Genomic DNA, 20,753 nt, shown 5'->3' with positions numbered 1-20,753 from the left:
TATATTCCAAAAAATATTTCATAAATATATGTTGCCATGTTGCCATGTAATTAAATTAATGGAAAATGTAGCTTTTTAACTTACATACCATAGCTAGGCTACATTAAAATACAATTCATAAAACTACAAAGTTCAGCACAAAATGGACAAGCTGTCAAGGGTGTGTACGGGAGGCGAAGTCAGGTGTAGGAGAGCAGAGTGTAGTGAACAGGGGCACTTTAAATCCGTTCCAAAAATGACAGCACATAAAAACAATAAATAACTTGTTGAATTGTCACTGGAAGCTCGCATCTGAAATATAAAATATAATGTACAAAATACCTCTGTGCACTTAACATCTGTATTTGAAAATTATGTATTTTAACGTAAAATGTATACTTACAATGCAGATTCCTTCTCCTCCAGTGTTCATTTTCCGACTGTCAAGTTGACAGTTACCCTGTGGAGAATGAAGAGACAGAGTCAGAGAAACAATTACACACAAGATTAAGAATAAATAAGGGGTTAATTGTCATTAACATATTTTAATTTCACTCGGAACTAGCTAGATAAATGATAAAAAAGACTACTTACATTGACTGGGGTCTGTCCATAGGCAGCTGAGGTGCCAGACCAGAACAATCCACTGCAGGAGGGAACGTTTTGATACTTTTTTGCTAGAAATAATCTAGATAGCTAGCTAGCCAGTTCTATCAGAGACACCCAACCCTCACTAAAGCTAGCTAGGTTAGCTAGCTACAGTGGTTCTTCCTTTAAAAGTTACGTACTGTAGCATAGCTTGCGGGGTGCCAGAGAAATCTATTGCACGTTATTTAAGTGTCAGCCATTGTTGCCAGAATGACGCAATTTACCATAGTCTGCCACCATCTACCACAAACGGTCGCGGCATAAGCTCAAAACTTTTAAATAAAGAACCACTGTAGCAAGCAACACATTGCTTGGCTAGCCAAGATTATTTAACAATAGCTTTGGAAACAACATTTTTCATTTTTTTTCATCTTTATTTAACCAGGTAGGCAAGTTGAGAACACGTTCTCATTTACAATTACGACCTGGCCAAGGTAAAGCAAAGCAGTTCGACACATAAAACAACACAGAGTTACACATGGAGTAAAACAAACATACAGTCAATAATACAGTAGAAAAATAAGTCTATATACAATGTGAGCAAATGAGGTGAGATAAGGGAGGTAAAGGCAGAAAAGGCCATGGTGGCAAAGTAAATACAATATAGAAAGTAAAACACTGGAATGGTAGATTTGTAGTGGAAGAAAGTGCAAAGTAGAAATAGAAATAATGGGGTGCAAAGGAGCAAAATAAATAAATAAATACAGTAGGGGAAGAGGTAGTTGTTTAGGCTTAATTATAGATGGGCTATGTACAGGTGCAGTGATCTGTGAACTGCTCTGACAGCTGATGCTTAAAGCTAGTGAGGGAGATAAGTGTTTCCAGTTTCAGAGATTTTTGTAGTTCGTTCCAGTCATTGGCAGCAGAGAACTGGAAGGAGAGACAGCCAAAGGAGGAATTGGCTTTGGGGGTGACCAGAGAGATATACCTGCTGGAGCGCGTGCTACAGGTGGGTGCTGCTATGGTGACCAGTGAGCTGAGATAAGGGGGGATATTACCTAGCAGGGTCTTGTAGATGACCTGGAGCCAGTGGGTTTGGCGACGAGTATGAAGCGAGGGCCAGCCAAACAGAGCGTACAGGTCACAGTGGTGGGTAGTATAGGGGGCTTTGGAGACAAAACAAATGGCACTGTGATAGACTGTATCCAGTTTATTGAGTAGGGTATTGGAGGCTATTTTGTAAATGACATCGCCGAAGCCAAGGATCGGTAGGATGGTCAGTTTTACGAGGGTATGTTTGGCAGCATGAGTGAAGGATGCTTTGTTGTGAAATAGGAAGCCAATTCTAGATTTAACTTTGGATTGGAGATGTTTGATGTGAGTCTGGAAGGAGAGTTTACAGTCTAACCAGACACCTAGGTATTTGTAGTTGTCCACCTATTCTAAGTCAGAACCGTCCAGAGTAGTGATGCTGGATGGGCGGGCAGGTGCGGGCAGCGATTGGTTGAAGAGCATGCATTTAGTTTTACTTGTATTTAAGAGCAGTTGGAGGCCACGGAAGGAGAGTTGTATGGCATTGAAGCTTGACTGGAGGGTTGTTAACACAGTGTCCAAAGAAGGGCCAGAAGTATACAGAATGGTATCGTCTGCGTAGAGGTGGATCAGAGACTCACCAGCAGCAAGAGCAACATCATTGATGTATCCAGAGAAAAGAGTTGGCCCAAGAAATGAACCCTGTGGCACCCCCAAAGAGACTGCCAGAGGCCTGGACAACAGGCCATCCGATTTGACACATTGAACTCTATCCAAGTAGTTGGTGAACCAGGCGAGGCAATCATTTGATAAACCAAGGCTATTGAGTCTGCCGATGAGGATGTGGTGATTGACAGAGTCGAAAGCTTTGGCCAGGTCAATGAAAACGGCAGCACAGTATTGTTTCTTATCGATGGCGGTACAGTAAAACAGAATAGTGTATATAGATATGAGAGGAGTAATGCATAGACTAAGATACAGTAGAACATAGAATACAGTATATACATATGAAATGAGTAATGCATAGACTAAGATAGAGTAGAACATAGAATACAGTATATAGATATGAGATGAGTAATGCATAGACTAAGATACAGTAAAACATAGAATACTGTATATAGATATGAGAGGAGTAATGCATAGACTCAATGAATATGGTAGCACAGTATTGTTTCTTATCGATGGCGGTTACGATATCATTTAGGACCTTGAGCGTGGCTGAGGTGCACCCATGACCAGCTCTGAAACCAGATTGCATAGCGGAGAAGGTGCAGTGGTATTCGAAATGGTCGGAAATCTGTTTGTTGACTTGGCTTTCGAAGACCTTAGAAAGGCAGGGTAGGATAGATATAGGTCTGTAGCAGTTTGGGTCAAGACTGTGTCCCCCCTTTGAAGAGGGGGATGACCATAGCTGCTTTCCAATCTTTGGGAATCTCAAACGACACGAAAGAGAGGTTGAACAGGCTAGTAATAGGGGTTGCAACAATTTCGGCAGATCATTTTAGAAAGACAGGGTGCAAATTGTCTAGCCCGGCTGATTTGTAGGGGTCCAGATTTTGCAGCTCTTTCAGAACATCAGCTGACTGGATTTGGGAGAAGGAGAAATGGGGAAGGCTTGGGCGAGTAGCTGTGGGGGGTGCAGTGCTGTTGACCGCGGTAGGGGTAGCCAGGTGGAAAGCATGGTCAGTCGTAGATAAATGCTTATTGAAATTCTCAATTATAGTGGATTTGGTGACAGAGTTTCCTATCCTCAGTGCAGTGGGCAGCTCGGAGGTGTTCTTCTTCTCCATGGGCTTTACAGTGTCCCAGAACTTTTTTGAGTTTGTGTTGCGGGAAGCAAATTTCTGTTTGAAAAAGCTAGCCTTGGCTTTTCTAACTGCCTGTGTATATTGGTTTCTAACTTCCCTGAAAAGTTGCATATCACGGTGGCTGTTCGATGCTAATGCAGAACGCCACAGGATGTTTTTGTGTTGGTTAATCTTACATCTAGGGGTTCCGCTAGCGCCAATATCCAATGGAAGAACGTGGCGCGAAATACAAATACCTCAAAAATGCAATAATTTCAATTTTTCAAACATACAACTATTTTACAACATTTTAATGACAAGACTCTCGTTAATCTAACCACATTGTCCGATTTCAAAAAGGCTTTACAGCGAAAGCAAAACATTAGATTATGTTAGGAGAGCACATAGACACAAAAACGATCACACAGCCGTTTTCCAAGCAAGCATATATGTCACAAAAACCCAAAACACAGCTAAATGAAGCATTAACCTTTGATGATCTTCATCAGATGACACTCCTAGGACATTATGTTATACAATACATGCATGTTTTGTTCAATCAAGTTCATATTTATATCCAAAAATAGATTTTTACATTAGCATGTGATGTTCAGAACATGCATTCCCACCCAAAACTTCCGGTGAATTTACTACATTACTCATGATAAACGTTCACAAAAAACATAATAATTATTTTAAGAATTATAGATACAGAACTCCTTTATGCAATCGCGGTGTCAGATTTTAAAATAGCATTTCGGCGAAAGCACATTTTGCAATATTCTGAGTACATAGCTCGGCCATCACGGCTAGCTATTTTGACACCCACCAAGTTCGGGGCTCACTAAACTCAGAATTACTATTAGAAAAATTTGATTACCTTTGCTGTTCTTCATCAGAATGCACTCCCAGGACTTCTACTTCCACAAGAAATGTTGTTTTTGTTCCAAATAATCCATAGTTATGTCCAAATACCTCAGTTTTGTTCGTGCGTTCAGGTCACTATCCAAAGGGTAACGCGCGAGTGCATTTCGAGACAAAAAAATTCTAAATGTTCCTTTGCCGTACTTAGAAGCATGTCAAACGCTGTTTAAAATCAACTTTTATGGTATTTTTCTCGTAAAATAGTGATAATATTCCAACCGGACAATAGTGTATTCATTCAAAGAGGTAAAGAAAAAACAGCGTGGTCTCGTGAACGCGCATATCCAATCTCTTAGTCACCAGGCAGACCACTGACAAACTGAGCTACAAAATTCTGCCCAGAGACAGGAGACACCTCAATCCGCTTTCTGAAGTCTTTAGAGAGCCAATGGAAGCCTTAGAAAGTGCTACGTAACAGCACAGATACTATAGTTTCGATAGAGAACCAAAAGAAGAACTACACATTCTCTGACAGGCCACTTCCTGCTTGGAATTTTCTCAGGTTTTTGCCTGCCTTATGAGTTCTGTTATACTCACAAACACAATTCAAACAGTTTTAGAAACTTTAGAGTGTTTTCTATCCAAATCTACTAATAATATGCATATTCTAGTTTCTGAGCCAGAGTAGTAACCTGTTTAAATTGGGTACGTTTTTCATCCGGCCGTGAAAATACTGCCCAGTATTTGTCAGGTGTGGAGAGAACCAAGGGCTATATCTGTTCCTGGTTCTAAATTTCTTGAATGGGGCATACTTATTTAAGATGGTGAGGAAGGCATTTAAAAAAAATAAACAGGCATCCTCTACTGACAGGATGAGGTCAATATCCTTCCAGGATACCCGGGCCAGGTCGATTAGAAAGGTTTGCTCGCTGAAGTGTTTCAGGGAGCGTTTGACAGTGATGAGTGGAGGTCATTTGACCGCTCACCCATTATGGATGCAGGCAATGAGGCAGTGATCGCTGAGATCTTGGTTGAAAACAGCAGAGGGCTTGTTGGTTAGGGGGCTTGTTGGTTAGGATCATATCTATGAGGGTGCCCGTGTTTATGGCTTTGGGGTAGTACATGGTAGGTTCATTGATAATTTATGTGAGATTGAGGGCATCAAGCTTAGATTGTAGGATGGCTGGGGTGTTAAAACCTGTTAGGGATAGGGGGCAGTATTTTCACGTTCAGGTGAAAAGCGTGCCCAGAGTAAACTGCCTGCTGCTCGGGCCCAGAGTCAAGATTTGGATAGAAAACACTCTGAAGTTTCTAAAACATCATCATTTGAATGATGTCTGTGAGTATAACAGAACTCATATGGCAGGCAAAATCCTGAGAAAAAAAACCAGGATTTGGGAAATCTGAGGGTTGTAGTTTTTAAGTGATTGCCTATCCAAACTACAGTGTCTGTGGGGTCATTTTGCACTTCCTAAGGCTTCCACTAGATGTCAATAGTCTTTAGAACCTTGTTTCATGCTTCTACTGTTACTGGGGAGAGAATAAGAGACCATTCAACCAGTGGACTGCCTGAGGACAATGAGTTGTTTACTGCGCAAGCAAGCAGGTGCGCCGTTCCTTCTTTTTCCTCTGTAATGAATACACTATTGTCCGGTTGGAATATTATCAAATATTTATGTTAAAAAGACCCTAATGATTGATTGTAAACATTGTTTGACATGTTTCTACGAACGGTAATGGAACATTTAGACTTTTCGTCTCTGGTTTTTGTGCTCGCGCAGTTTGCCTTTGGATAGTGATCTGAACGTGGGAACAAAAGGAGATATTTGGATATAAATATGGAGTTTATCGAACAAAACAAACATTTCTTGCGGAAGTGGGAGTCCTGGGAGTGCATTCCGATGAAGATCAGCAAAGGTATGTGAAGATTTATAACACTATTTCTGAGTTTTGTTGACTCCAGAACTTGGCGGGTAACTGTATAGCTTGCTTTGATGGCTGAGCTCTGTACTCAGAATATTGAACAATGTGCTTTCGCCGTAAAGCTATTTTGAAATCTGACAAAGCGGTTGCATTAAGGAGAAGTGTATCTATAATTCTTTCAATAACTGTTGTAAAGGTTATCAACGTTTATGCTTAGTATTTTTGTAAATTGAGGTGTTCATTCACCGCAGGTTTTGGAGGCAATACATTTTCTGAACATCGCACGCCAATGTAAAATGGGTTTTTTGGATATAAATATGAACTTTATCGAACAAAACATACATGTATTGTGTAACATTGAGTCCTGGGAGTGTCATCTGATGAAGATCGTCAAAGGTTAGTGATTCATTTTAGCTGTATTTCTGGTTTTTGTGATGCCTCTCCTTGCTTGGAAAATGGCTGTGTGGTTTTTCTTGTCAAGTTGATGTCCTAACATAATCTAATGTTGTGCTTTCACTGTAAAGCCTTTTTGAAATCGGACAAAGTGGTTGGATTAACGAGAAGTTTATCTTTAAAATGGTGTAAAATTGTTGATTGTTTGAGAAAATTGAATTCTGTGATTTTTGTTGTTTTATATTTCGCGCCCTGCTATTCCATTGGCTGTTGGCGAGGGGTCCCGCTGGCGGAACGGGGTTCCGCTAGCGGAACGTCTGTCCATAACAGGTTTTAAGCATGTCCCAGTTTAGGTCACCTAGCAGCACGAGCTCTGAAGATAGATGGGGGGCAATCAGTTCACATATGGTGTCCAGAGCACAGCTGGGGGCAGAGGGTAGTCCATAGCAGGCGGCAACAGTGAGAGACTTGATTTTAGAGAGGTGGATTTTTATAAGTAGAAGTTCAAATTGTTTGGGTACAGACCTGGATAGTAGGACAGATCTCTGCAAGCTATCTCTGCAGTAGATTGCAACACCGCCCTCTTTGGCTGTTCTATCTTGAAGATTTGAGAGTTTTTGGTGGTCTTCCTAAGCCAGGATTCAGACACGGCTAGGACATCCGGGTTGGCAGAGTGTGCTACAGCAGTGAATAAAACAAACTTAGGGAGGAGGCTTCTAATGTTAACATGCATGAAACCAAGGCTATTACGGTTACAGAAGTCATCAAAAGAGAGCGCCTGGGGAATAGGAGTGGAGCTAGGCACTGCAGGGATTCACCTCTACATCACCAGAGGAACAGAGGAGGAGTAGGATAAGGGTACGTCTATGACGTCCGGAATAGAGAGTAAAAGGAGCAGGTTTCTGGGGGCGATAAAATAGCTTCATGGTATAATGTACAGACAAATGTACAGACAAAGGTATGGTAGGATGTGAATACAGTGGAGGCATTGAGTGATGATGAGAGAGATATTGTCTCTAGAAACAATATTGAAACAAGGGGATGTCATCGCATGTGTGGGTGGTGGAACTGAAAGCTTGGATAAGGTATAACGAGCAGGGCTAGAGGATCTACAATGAAATAAGCCAATAAACACTAACCAGAACAGCAATGGACAAGGCATATTGACAAGGCATATTGACATTAAGGAAAGGCATGCTTAGCCGAGTGATCATAAGGGTCCAGTGAGATTCAGACAGCTAGCTGGGCCATAGGTAGCAAGCTGGCAGAAGATGGAGGGAGCTCTGTTTTTAGCCACCTCGTGCGTTTCCGTCTGTAGATTAGTGGGGTTCCGTGTGGTAGAGGGGACCAATCCAATTGGCAAAAATAGTTATAGTGGCCCAAGAAAATTGTCCGATAGACCTATTCACATAGCAGCCGATAAGACAGCTAACGATTAGCGGGCCGCAGATGGGAGTTCAGGTTACATCGCGAGTTGGATAACTCCCTCGGGCAGATAACGTCGGTAGTCCAGTCGTGAAGGCCCGGTGGGGCTCCGCATCGGCAGGAAAATGGGTCCGGATAGGTGATTGTAGCCCAGGAGTGGCTGATGGAACTCTTCAGCTGGCTAGCTCCGGAATAATTGATGTTTGCTCTGGGACCGACGTTAGCCAATAGTCACTTGGATTGCAGCTAGCTAGCTGCAAGATCCAGGTGTAAATGTCCAGAGCTTGCGATAGAAATCCGGGGATATGGAGAGAAAAATAGGTTCGGTATGCTCTGGTCAGCTTCGCATTGTACAAAACTGGCGATAGCTATTCGAGCTAAGGGATAGTTGATGACCACCAACCGTGGTTAGTTGAATACTAACGCTAGCTTCTGGCTAGTTTCTGGCTGGCTTCTGTTGTGGATTTCAGATTTGAGTTGAATAATACTTTTTTTTATTGGTGAGGCGAGTTGCAGGAGAGTGCTTTGAAGTTGAGTTTTTATGAAAAAATATATATAAAAAGATATGCGAAGAAAATAAGTAAATATGTATACACACGGGACAAAACAAGACGAGGACAAAAGACGTCTGACTGCTATGCCATCTTGGAGAGAAAACTTAAAAATTCTATCTAATGTATACATAACATTAACTCTACTGAACTCTACTCAACTTAAATGTTCAACACAATTGAAAAGGATGAAAAGTGACGGAGTTTCCCTTTAAATTCAGTTTTTCTATGTAGATTTATTACTGCAGCAGACATTTGACTCTTCTCTGTTTGTTTCCAGATGTGTGTAAGACCTTCGGCAGTGGAGTCGTCCAGATGTTCAACGGAACGGTATTCTACGTCCGCTCCACCTGTCCGTTCACGCTGACACGTTTTACTCACAACCGGGTGGACTGTGACATCACCATGCGTCGAGGTGAAAACGGCCTACTGGAATATATCGAGATCAACGTCAACAAGATCCAGACCCGGATTCTGTACAATGGAACCATCTTCGTCGAGCAGAGAATGTTTGTTTTTATTTACTCTATTTTAATTCTGTTAAATTATGTCTAATTATTTACTCATAAAAAAACAGATAACACATAAAGGGGTAGTTGCAAAGTTCCAGATATAGTCACTTTTCATATAAAATCATGCATAACACAGTTCAGGAGTGGGTCTTCAAGATCCAGATAAAGTTAATTAACTGTACAGCTGGATTTAAAACATGTTCAGTGGATGTATGTATCCTGTATTGAATGTGATTTTTAATCCAATGTGCTAAATCGTGGTCTGTGATACTGCCAATTACACTATTACTTCAAATCAAGTGATTACATTGAATAGTGAAATGTCTGTCCTTCACAGTTTTTTGACGTCTATGATTACTTGTAACTGTAATTATCTTACATAAACTGCTAGCTCTAAGCGGAAATAATGAATGGATGAATCTGGTTACCTTCAAATGCACCAAGGTGATATTACTATAGTCTCTTGCGTAATGCAGTTACATACATCATTAATCTGAGAGCTCTAGCATGACCAAGTTATTAATTAGATATTTCACCAAATATTAGCTAGACTTTCATGCCCTTTTCTTCACACCAACAAAATATACAGTCTAAAATGATCATTAACCTACTTGGCATTGAGGAAGAAGATGATGATGATTGATGACGATTGACTATGACGTGTTTGTCACAGGGTGTCCCTTCCCTACGATCACACCTATCAACATGTGTTCCAGTACGGTATCAACACCAAGCTGAGGAGCACTGTTCTACCTCTGTCTGTCATCTGGAGCAGTGTGGGCGTGGGCATCGACTCTCTCTGGGTGAGTGATCCATGAACAGCTTCAAATACATTGTTGTTACCTATTATTTAATCTCTCATGCTATCTTTAACAAATTTGATTAGGTTCCTGGTGCCGAGATGACCTATTAATACATAACTGATTGGCTGGTCCCTGGTCTGTCCTCTAACAGGTGAAACTGGAGCAGGAGCTAGTCCTTGGAATGACTGGACTCTGTGGACGACCAGATATAGCAGGTCGATTACCTTAGAAACATATTTTTTGTACCTCTTCTAAATATATACAGTAACAGTCAAAACACCTACTCATTCAAGGGTTTTTCTTAATTTTTACTATTTTCTACATTGTAGAATAATAGTGAAGACATCAATATGATGAAATAACACATATGGAATCATGTAGCAAAAAAAAAGTGTTAAACAATTCAAAATATATTTTATATTTGAGATTCTTCAAAGTAGCCACCCTTTGCCTTGATGACAGCTTTGCACACTCTTGGTATTCTCTCAACCAGCTTCACCTGTCTTGAAGGAGTTCCCACATATGCGGATCACTTGTTGGCTGCTTTTCCTTCACTCTGCGGCACAACTCATCCAAAACCATCTCAGTTGGGTTGAGGTCGGGTGATTGTGAAGAACCTAAAATCTAAATTATGTTTTCATTTGTTTAACGCTTTTTTGGTTACTACATAATTCCATATGTGTTATTTCATGGTTTTGATGTCTTCACTATTATTCTACAATGTAGAAAATAGTAAAAATAAATAAAAACCCTTGAATGAGTACTGTAGGTGTGGCCAAACTTTTGACTGGTACTGTGTACTGGTAATATATATATATATATATATATATATATATATATATATATATATATATATACTGTATATCACGTTGTATTGTACATATGGATTGTCTAAGTAATCTGCAAAATGCAGTATGGAGAAAAATATAGTGAACAGCCTCTTGAATATCAATTGTCTGGGCGCAAACTACACTTCTTGCTGTTAGCTGTGCGCTAACTACACTACTTGCTGTAAACTGCACTTTAACTACACTCCAGTGTACTAACTACTCTATATTTTCCTGCAAAATTAGATGACCGTCAGCGATTGATTGCAGAGAGTGTTCTTTCAGAGGACGGGTGCCAGACCATGGACTCCCTCCGCACTAAGAGCACGGTACATTTCCTGAATTATGTTCTACATCCCAAATGACACCCCATTCCTTATCTAGTGCACTTCTTTTTGATCACTATATAAGTGCTATTTTGGACGTGGACCACCGTTTGAATCTGGTGGTAAAGTACTAATATCACTGATTGGGATCTCTGGTATTGCGTGCTTGGCCTCAAGGTTATGGCTTGGTAAATAACACTAGACTTCTGGTGAATGGTAAAGAATGGATCGAAGACATAGAACCCTACAATTTTCTGGCAAGTCTTGATGGTAATATTTCTATATAGATAATGCCATGTTGCTGTAACATAGGTTATACTGTTTTGAAGTCTGCACTAGTGTTTTACAGTATGATGTACTGTATGTATTATGTATTATTTAATAGGTCTGTCAGAAGTTCTTCTCCAACTACATTGAATGTCTGCAGGCTAACACAAGCAAATACATAACTCTTTGTAAAGAGAATATTTACGGATATGAAAAAGAGCATTATGTAGGATGTGCGTTCTACAAAGAAATTGCCCATCGGTGTCAGACCAGCTACGCTTGGAGGACCTTGACACACTGCCGTAAGTAAATCAGTTCAGAAAAAAGCTTTTAGTTTATAAATATGTTATGAACAGTTATAACACATTATAATGACTATTAATCTTGTTAAAGCAATTTTGTCTTTAATGTCTTTAACAAATTCTTAAAGACGTGTGTGTCTGTCTGTTGTGAAACAGCTGAGTTCAGTTGCCCAGGAGAACTACACTTTGAGGAGCAGGGTGATGCGTTTGTTCCCACCTGTTCCAACCCAGCACCTAGAACCAATGATCAGGACATCACCAGCACCTGTGTCTGCCCCCAAGGTAGGTCTTACACTGTCATCCGGAGAAACATTGTTTCAAGTGTAGTCTAAAGTGTAAAAGGTTTCTTTAAAATATTAATTGTAACTGAGCAGACAATGTCTTAGCAAGCAGATCTGCACTGCTTTTAAGATTACCGTCACATATTATGCAATCTGCCGGGAGACAATTTTAAACATTATCTTTAGTGTTACAATCACATAAGGTTGATGAGGGTTTTAAATGGCTATGTTTCAGGTGAGGTATTGAACGATCGAGCGGAGGGCCATGACTGTGTAAGTGTGTCAGCCTGCCCATGTGTGTACGCCGGGAGGAACTATGCACCTAGGGAAGAACGCAGAACAAAATGCCAGATCTGGTGAGAGAATCAGAACTCAGGAGTCTATTTTGTACCAGAGCACTATTTGGTTTTCGTCAAAAGTATTGCACTAGTGTATGCAGTGCCTTCGGAAAGTATTCAGACCCCTTGACTTTTTCCACATTTTGTTACGTTACAGCCTTATTCTAAAATTAATTAAATAAATAAAAATATTCAACAATCTACACATAATACCCCAAAATGACAAAGTGAAAACAGGTTTTTAGAAATGTTTGCAAATGTATAAAATAAAAAATAACTGAAATACTTTATTTACATAAGTATTCAAACCCTTTGCTATGAGACTCAAAATTGAGCTCAGGTGCATCCTGTTTTGATTAATCATCCTTGAGATGTTTCTAAAACTTGATCGGAGTCCACAAGGGGTGAATTCAATTGATTGGACATAATTTGGAAAGGCACACACCTGTGTATATATGGTCCCACAGTTGACAGTGCATGTCAGAGCAAAAACCAAGCCATGAGGTCGAAGGAATTGTCCATAGAGCGCCGAGACAGGATTGTGTCGAGGCACAGCTCTGGGGAAGGCTACCAAAACATTTCTGCAGCATTGAAGGTCCCCTAGAACACAATGGCCTCCATAATTCTTAAATGAAAGAAGTTTGGAACCACCAACACTCTTCCTAGAGCTGGCCAAACTGAGCAATCGAGAGAGGGCCTTGGTCAGGGAGGTGACCAAGATTCTAATGGTCACTGACAGTCACGTCCTGACCCTAGTAAGATGTCATTTTCTATAGTAGAGTAGGGCAGGGCGTGACAGGGGGTGTTTTGGGTTGTTCTATGTTTTCTATTTCTATGTTTAAGTTCTAGTTTGTCTATTTCTATGTTGGGATTGTTTGGGGTTGATCTCTAATTGATTAGAGATCATATTTAAGTAGGGGTTTTTCTCTTCCTGTTTGTGGGTTATTATCTTTTGACTAGTGTGTTTACCTCTCTGCATCACTGTTTGTTGTTTTGTGTTTTCAAGTTATTTATGTATTGCATTCAGTTTCATGTCTAATAAATATGTGGAACTATGAACACGCTGCATTTTGGTCCGCTCCTTCGAACAACCGTGACAGAATCACCCACCATAAAAGGACCAAGCAGCGTGGAATGGAGCAGCAGGAGAAATGGACTTGGGAGGACATACTGGAGGGAAAAGGATCCTGGACGTGGGGGGAAAACCAGGCCGGAATGGATCGAATCCCATGGGAACAGGTGGAAGCAGCGAGAGCAGAGCGGCGACGCGAGGAGGCACGATACAAACGAAGAGGCAGGTGCGAGAGTCAGCCCCCCAAAAAATGTTTGGGGGTGGCACAAGGGGAGTTGGGCAGAGTCAGGGTGGAGTCCTGAGCCAGCTTCCCGTGTTTACTGTGGGGAGCAAGCAACGGGGCAGGCACCGTGTTGTGCGGTGATGTGCACCGTGTCGTCAGGGCGCATTCACAGGCCGGTGCGATCTGTACCCGCACCCTGCAGTTGTCGAGCTGAGTTGAGCATCCAGCCAGGGCGTGTTGTGCAAGCCATACGCTCCAGACCTCCAGTGCGCATCCACTGCCCAGTAAGTCCTGTGCCTGCTCCTCGCACTCTCCCTCCAGTGCGCCTCCATAGTCCAGTACGTCCTGTGCCTACTCCTCGCACTCTCCTTTCAGTGCGCAGCCATAACCCGGTACAGCCAATGCCTGCTGTGAGCACTCGGCCCTTAGTGCGTCTCCCCAGTCCGGTCAGACCGATTCCTGCTCCTTGCACTATTCCTCCAGTGCGCAGCCATAACCCGGTACAGCCAGTACCTGCTGTGAGCACTCGGCCCTTAGTGAGCACTCGGCCTCCATAGCCCAGTACATCCTGTGCCTGCTCCTTGCACTCTCCCTCCAGTGTGCCTGCCCAGTCCGGGGTGTCCTGTTCCTGCTCCCCGCACTCGACCTGAGGTGCGTATTACCAGTCTGGCGCCACCTATGCCAGTCCCACGCATCGGACCTCCAGCTACGCTCACCAGTACGGAGCCTCCAACGATGCTCCTCAGCCCGGAGCCTCCAGCGGTGGTCTGCAACCCAGAGCCTCCAGCGGTGGTCTGCAGCCCAGAGCCTCCAGCGGAGGCCTGCAGCCCAGAGCCTTCAGCGGAGGTCTGCAGCCCAGAGCCTTCAGCGGCGGTCTGCAGCCCAGAGCCTTCAGCGGCGGTCTGCAGCCCAGAGCCTTCAGCGGAGGTCTGCAGCCCAGAGCCTTCAGCGGCGGTCTGCAGCCCAGAGCCTTCAGCGGCGGTCTGCAGCCCAGAGCCTTCAGCGGAGGTCTGCAGCCCAGAGCCTTCAGCGGCGGTCTGCAGCCCAGAGCCTTCAGCGGCGGTCTGCAGCCCAGAGCCTTCAGCGGAGGTCTGCAGCCCAGAGCCTTCAGCGGCGTTCTGCAGCCCAAAGCCTTCAGCGGCAGCCATTAGCCCAGAGTCTTCAGCGGCGGTTGGCGGTAGAAAGCCTCCGGCGATGATCCATGGTCTGGTTCCTCTGGACATACAGAAGCGGGGGGATCATTTGGCGGTGGGGGTACTACGCCCGGAACCAGAACCGCCGCCATAGACATTAGTCACCCACCCTACCCTCCCTTTGTGTTTTGTTGTTGTTTTTTTGTCCTGACCATAGTAAGATGTAATTTTCTATAGTAGAGTAGGGCAGGGCATGACAGGGGGTGTTTTGGGTTGTTCTATGTCACGCTGCATTTTGGTACGCTCCTTCGAACAACCGTGACACTGACAGAGCTCAAGAGTTCCTCCATGGATATGGGAGAACCTTCCAGAAGGACAACCATCTCTGCAGCACTTCATCAATCAGGCCTTTATGGTAGTAGCCAGACGGAAGCCACTCCTCAGTAAAAGGCACATGACAGCCTGCATGGAGTTTGCTAAAAGGCACCTAAAGACTCTCAGACCATGAGAAACACGATTTTATGGTCTGATGAAACCAAGAATGCCAAATGTCATGTCTGGAAGAAACCTGGGACCATCCCTACGGTGAAGCATGGTGGTGGCAGAATCATGCTGTGGGTGTGTTTTTCAGCGGCAGAGACTGGGAGACTAGTCAGGATCGAGGGAAAGATGAACGGAGCAAAGTACAGAGAGATCCTTGATGAAAACCTGCTCCAGAGCACTCAGGACCTCAGACTGGGGCGAAGGTTCACCTTCCAACAGGACAACAATCCTAAGCACACAGCCAAGATAATGCAGGAGTGGCTTCAGGACAAGTCTCTGAATGTCCTTGAGTGGCCTGCAAGAGCCCGGACTTGAACCTGTTCGAACATCTCTGGAGAGACTTGAAAATAGCTGTGCAGTGACTCTGCCCATCCAACCTGACAGAGATTGAGAGGATCTGCAGAGAAGAATGGGAGAAACTCTCTAAATACAGGTGTGTCAAGCTTGTAACGTCATACCCTAGATGACTCGAGGATGTAATTGCTGCCAAAGGTGCTTCAACAAAGTACTGAGTAAAGGGTCTGGATTCTTATGTAAATGCGATCTTTTTTATATATATATATATAAATTAGCAAACATTTCTAAACTGTTTTTACTTTTATGGGGTATTGTGTGTAGATAGATAAAGGAAAAAAACAAAATAATACGTTTTAGAGTAAGTCTGTAACCTAAGAAAATGTGGAAAAAGTCAAGGGGTCTGAATACTTTCCGAAGGCACTGTGTGTTAAAAGGATGTCATTTGTGAACTAGTCAGACTTCTCATTAAATTTGTCCACTTATTGATTTTGTCCCGATCAGATATACCGTAACATGATACTCATTTATTTCTCTACAGTGTGTGCAACAATGGCAAGTGGATATGCTCTCAGAACAGCTGCCCTAGTAGGTGTGTGATTGAAGGGCAGTTTGTGACCACGTTCGATGGGAAACAGTATGCCCTTCCCGGTAAATGCACATACATGGCCTCTAAGGTAAATCAATAGATTATCATCTCACAGCACTATGGTCATTTTGAGTTGTACTCATACAGTACTTTCACCTAAAGTACTAACTTCCCTTATTCTTTATGAATGAAATAAAACAGGGTTTTAATTGGACGATATCCATCAATTTTTCTGAGACGACGTCTTCCATCCAAAACGTGTTTCTTCAGATTTACCAGGTACTATTTGTCTGCTTGTAACTTTTGCTTCCCCTTTACATTCAAAGTCTGTTTATGATAATCAACAACTTCTAAAACACTTTTTTGTTTGTCAATTACAGAATACCTACAGATTCTCTCACAACAGTGTACAGTTTGAGAAAGAGGAAATTCGAGAGCTACATCAGTCAGACAATGCCATGGTGTTCTGGCAGTCATCCATGTATGTCCAGGTATTGACATCCTTTGGCATGAAGATCCAAGTACAGATGTCTCCAGACCTCCAGCTCTATATCACACTACCACAGAGTGAAGTAGGGATGCCAGAAGGTACTTTGCTTTTATCATCATAATGGTTTTGCATCATATATTATCACTATATATGATCATTGTAATTATATATTATCATTGTCATATCAGTATTTAAGTCACATTGACTGAATCCTGTGAACAAACAAACAAATGATGTCATGTATCTGGTCATTTCTGTACTGTAAAATAACGTGGTAACGTTCCTTTTACTAGGACTTTGTGGAAACTACAATACCGATACCACTGATGATTTCACCACAAGCAGTGGTATTGTAGAAAATGCAGCGGAACCGTTTGCGCTGTCCTGGAGTGTAGGGGACTGTCCTGTTAACATACCTAAAGTCTGCATCAACACCGACAACGGTAAAGTCCCTCTGAAGGCTTCATGACTTAACAAATAGGTTCTCACATGCGTTCAGTAGGTTTTTTATGAAGGAAATTAATCAGTTTGTTTTAATGACTTTATGAAAATAATGCATGTAGTGACAATGTGTTACTTTTATATTGTATAGTAAAGCTATTTTTTGTTGGGTACATTACATACCGTAAATTCCAGACTATAAGCCGCAACTTCTTTCCCAGGCTTTGAACCTCGCGGCTTAAACAATGACTCGGCTAATATGTGGATTTTTCCCGCTTTCTAATTTTTTTTCTCCAAAAAAACATATTCTGTGACGTGCTCAGTTTTTTGGCGGCATGAAGCTTTCATTAGACCAATGAAATTGCCGAACGGGTTAAGGTCAAACAACGTTTTTGTTTACTGTTTAGATTAAATCGAACGCTCTCAAACTTCCCATCATTCTGATTACGGTAGTCATTTTGTCACCCTCATCATGGCAAAGACACGGAGAAATGCATATGATGCAGCTTTCAAGTTGAAGGCGATTGATCTGGCTGTTTGAAAAGGAAATAGAGCTGCTGCACGGGAGCTTGGTCTTAATGAGTCGATGATAAGACGTTGGAAACAGCAGCGTGAGGAATTGAGTGCAAAAAGACAACTAAAGCTTACTGCAATTTTTTTTTTTGTTACAAGCCGTGTTTCGTTAAAGCCTATTTATTTTTGTTACAAGCCGTGTTTCGTTAAAGCCTATTTATTTTTGTTACAAGCCGTGTTTCATTAAAGCCTGTGTAAAGTTAATTTGTTTCAATGTACCGGTATTTATGTTATTTATGTTCAAAATAATATTTTTTTTTAAATTCAGTGGGTGCGGCTTATATTCAGGTGCGCTTAATAGTCCGGAAATTACGGTAGTCTACATGACTTCAAGAATGAGTGGAATGTGAATGCGTCTTGCAATACGACATAGTGTAGAAATTGAAAAATCCTATTTCTGTTTTTGTGCTTTTTAATCTAACATGTGGACGATTACCTCTCAGAAATTTTTGCAGATGAGAAGTGCCACCCCTTGAGAGACCCCAGTGGGATTTTCGCCAAGTGCTACGATCACGTGCCTACTGACAATTACCACAAGGCAAGGATTAACTAATACCAACAAATCTTGAGAACTTTTTATACATTAATTAAGGTCAAACAAAAATACATATTTGAACCCTTGTATTTAACTAGGAAATGATGATGTAACAATGTTTTGTAATAATTTGTGACTTCATGTTTGCAGGCTTGTATCCAGAGAACGTGTACCTGTGGAACTGGGTTGCAGCAGTGTTTGTGTGTGGCCCTGGCAAATTATGCCAAAGCCTGTGCCAACCAGGGCATCACAGTGGGTGACTGGAGAAGGGCCAACAACTGCAGTGAGTAACACCCATAGAGTTAGCAATTGGAGTACTAGAATGGACATTAACCTTCTTATGATGGTATATAAGGTCAGACATTTTGGTAAGCCAGTGGCCAGCCAGCACTGTGATACGTTATTGTGTAAAACAATATATTTTAATATTATTTTTACAGTATGTTTGTTAGGTGGAATGATTCCAATAATGTTTCTAATTTACATTCCATACAAACAATGCAGTCAATCCACAGCCATACACTGGCTGAAATTAGTTTGTGATAGGACTTAGACAAGTTGTAAATGCAAACAAGTACTGATATTGTATCATATAATAACACTCACAGCTTTCCAAGATAACAAACATTGAGAAATGTATTGTCTGTCAACATATATTTTATAGGCTATTTATACAGAAAATTGGTATAAAACCTGTGTAAACTGTATTTATATGACAATATTTTAGATTGACAATAATTCTATTACACAATTTCTGATATACTGTATCACATTACTTTTATTTCCCTGCAAAAGTAAAAGCAAGAAATGCATTAACTGCTTCTCTACTGCCATTCATTCCAATTAAACTGGTTTGGATTTCTCACTGACCAATATTTCTGCCATTTTCTGTAAATGTTTATTAACATGAATGTCATTTTGGATTTCCAGCGGTATCGTGTGAGAACAATCAGAGGTTTGACTACGAAATGCAGGTGTGCAACAGCACCTGTCTCTCCCTATCCCGGCCAGACCCCAGGTGTGGGGTGGAGGATGCACCTGTGGAGGGCTGTGGCTGCCTGGAGGGCACTCATCTGACCGGGGGGCTCACCTGTACCCCGAAGGCCCAGTGTCCATGTCACCATCAGGGAGGAGTCACACCACCAGGACCTGTTATCATCGATGGACGACAGTGGTGAGTTCCTCTTATATACTGCTAAGGAGGTGTCATTACAGATGACAGTGTCAGCATAAATAATTTGACTCTTGTTACTACGTTTATTTGAACAGGGACAATGTACAACAAAACATAAGTCTCCGTACACTTGAGAAAAGATGCGTTGGACCAGATGTATTCAACTGCTAATTTCCATCTGCAGTCCCTGGGCATGGTCACAAGAAAATACATTATATACGAACAGACAACATACAAACATCAGACAATTTTTTTTGTGTTAGGAATAATAACAAAAACAGAGGTCAGGATATACAGATACGTTTACAGACAAAAGTCAAGATATTGCACATAATAATCATTGGACACATTGCTATTGGAACCATGAGTTGTAAAAAAACAGCAACAAAAACAAACAGCAAAGAAAAAGGTTTTTAAGTGGTTACAAACCTACTGTTCTTTATACCGCTTTTTGTGTAAAAGCACGGACACTAGTCACCATTTTTGGTTTTCTGGTAGCTGGTTCCAGTGTTGAACAGCTTTTAAAGAATGCAGATTGGGCAAAAACTGTTCTACACACTGGAACTCTACAGTTTCCATTCACTTCTCCCCTAGTATGTGAACGTATACATACAGTGCCTTGCAAAAGTATTCATCCCCCTTGGCGTTTTTCCTGTTTTATTGCATTACAACCTGTAATTTCAATATATTTTTATTTGGAGTTCATATAATGGACATACACAAAATAGTCCAAATTTGTGAAGTGAAATGAAAAAAATTACTTGTTTAAAAAAAGTATACAAAATAAAAAACGAAAAAGTGGTTCATGCTTATGTATTCACCCCCTTTGCTATGAAGCCGCTAAATAAGATCTGGTGCAACCAATTACCTTCAGAAGTCACAATATTAGTTAAATAAAGTCCACCTGTGTGCAATCTAAGTGCCACATGATCTGTCATATGATCTCAGTGTATTGTGGCAGACCAGGGGGTTTGTCAAGACGTTTACACAGATCAGACAGAGTATGATTAGCTCGGTTACAAGGGTGTTTATTAAATAAAAATCAAAAGACCCTCTCCGGGATACCATCTTCTGGGCTCCGGGTCTTGCTGTATCCTGTTTGACACACAAACTCAAACTCCCTCGTCTTCGCTCAGGCACCATCTCCAACAACACGGAAGTCACCTTACTTCCCCCAGTCCTCTCCTGTCTGTGTCACGTCCTGACCAGTAAAAGGGGTTATTTGTTATTGTAGTTTGGTCAGGGTGTGGCAGGGGGTGTTTGTTTTGTGTGTTTCGGGGTTTTTGGTTGTGTTCTAGGTTATCTATTTCTATGTGTTTATCTAGCTTTCTATTTCTATGTTAGTTTTGTCAATGACCTCCAATTAGAGGAAGCTGGTTGTTGTGGTCTCTAATTGGAGGCCATATTTAGTTGTGTTTGTTTTCACTTGTGTTTGTGGGTGGTTGTTTCCAGTATAGTCTGTGCACCTTATTGGACTTTTTCGTCGTT

General features: G+C 41.7%; 1 protein-coding gene across 1 annotated transcript in view; it reads left to right on the top strand.

Moving 5' to 3' along the window:
• The window catches only part of LOC115180196 (mucin-2), a 41,320-nt gene that overhangs the window by 1,005 nt on the left and 19,562 nt on the right, over positions 1 to 20,753 (top strand). Inside the window, exons 3-16 of the mRNA XM_029742092.1 lie at positions 8,823 to 9,051; positions 9,728 to 9,857; positions 10,009 to 10,072; positions 10,931 to 11,013; positions 11,396 to 11,579; positions 11,736 to 11,861; positions 12,096 to 12,216; positions 16,005 to 16,140; positions 16,254 to 16,331; positions 16,433 to 16,640; positions 16,836 to 16,985; positions 18,000 to 18,094; positions 18,242 to 18,374; positions 19,022 to 19,265. Of these exons, the coding sequence (XP_029597952.1) occupies positions 8,823 to 9,051; positions 9,728 to 9,857; positions 10,009 to 10,072; positions 10,931 to 11,013; positions 11,396 to 11,579; positions 11,736 to 11,861; positions 12,096 to 12,216; positions 16,005 to 16,140; positions 16,254 to 16,331; positions 16,433 to 16,640; positions 16,836 to 16,985; positions 18,000 to 18,094; positions 18,242 to 18,374; positions 19,022 to 19,265 (1,981 nt within the window). The remainder of the gene's footprint in view (positions 1 to 8,822; positions 9,052 to 9,727; positions 9,858 to 10,008; positions 10,073 to 10,930; positions 11,014 to 11,395; positions 11,580 to 11,735; positions 11,862 to 12,095; positions 12,217 to 16,004; positions 16,141 to 16,253; positions 16,332 to 16,432; positions 16,641 to 16,835; positions 16,986 to 17,999; positions 18,095 to 18,241; positions 18,375 to 19,021; positions 19,266 to 20,753) is intronic.

The sequence above is a fragment of the Salmo trutta genome, chromosome 40, assembly GCF_901001165.1.
Source record: "Salmo trutta chromosome 40, fSalTru1.1, whole genome shotgun sequence".
Lineage (NCBI taxonomy): Eukaryota > Metazoa > Chordata > Actinopteri > Salmoniformes > Salmonidae > Salmo > Salmo trutta.
This window is presented reverse-complemented; position numbering and strand designations above follow the sequence as displayed.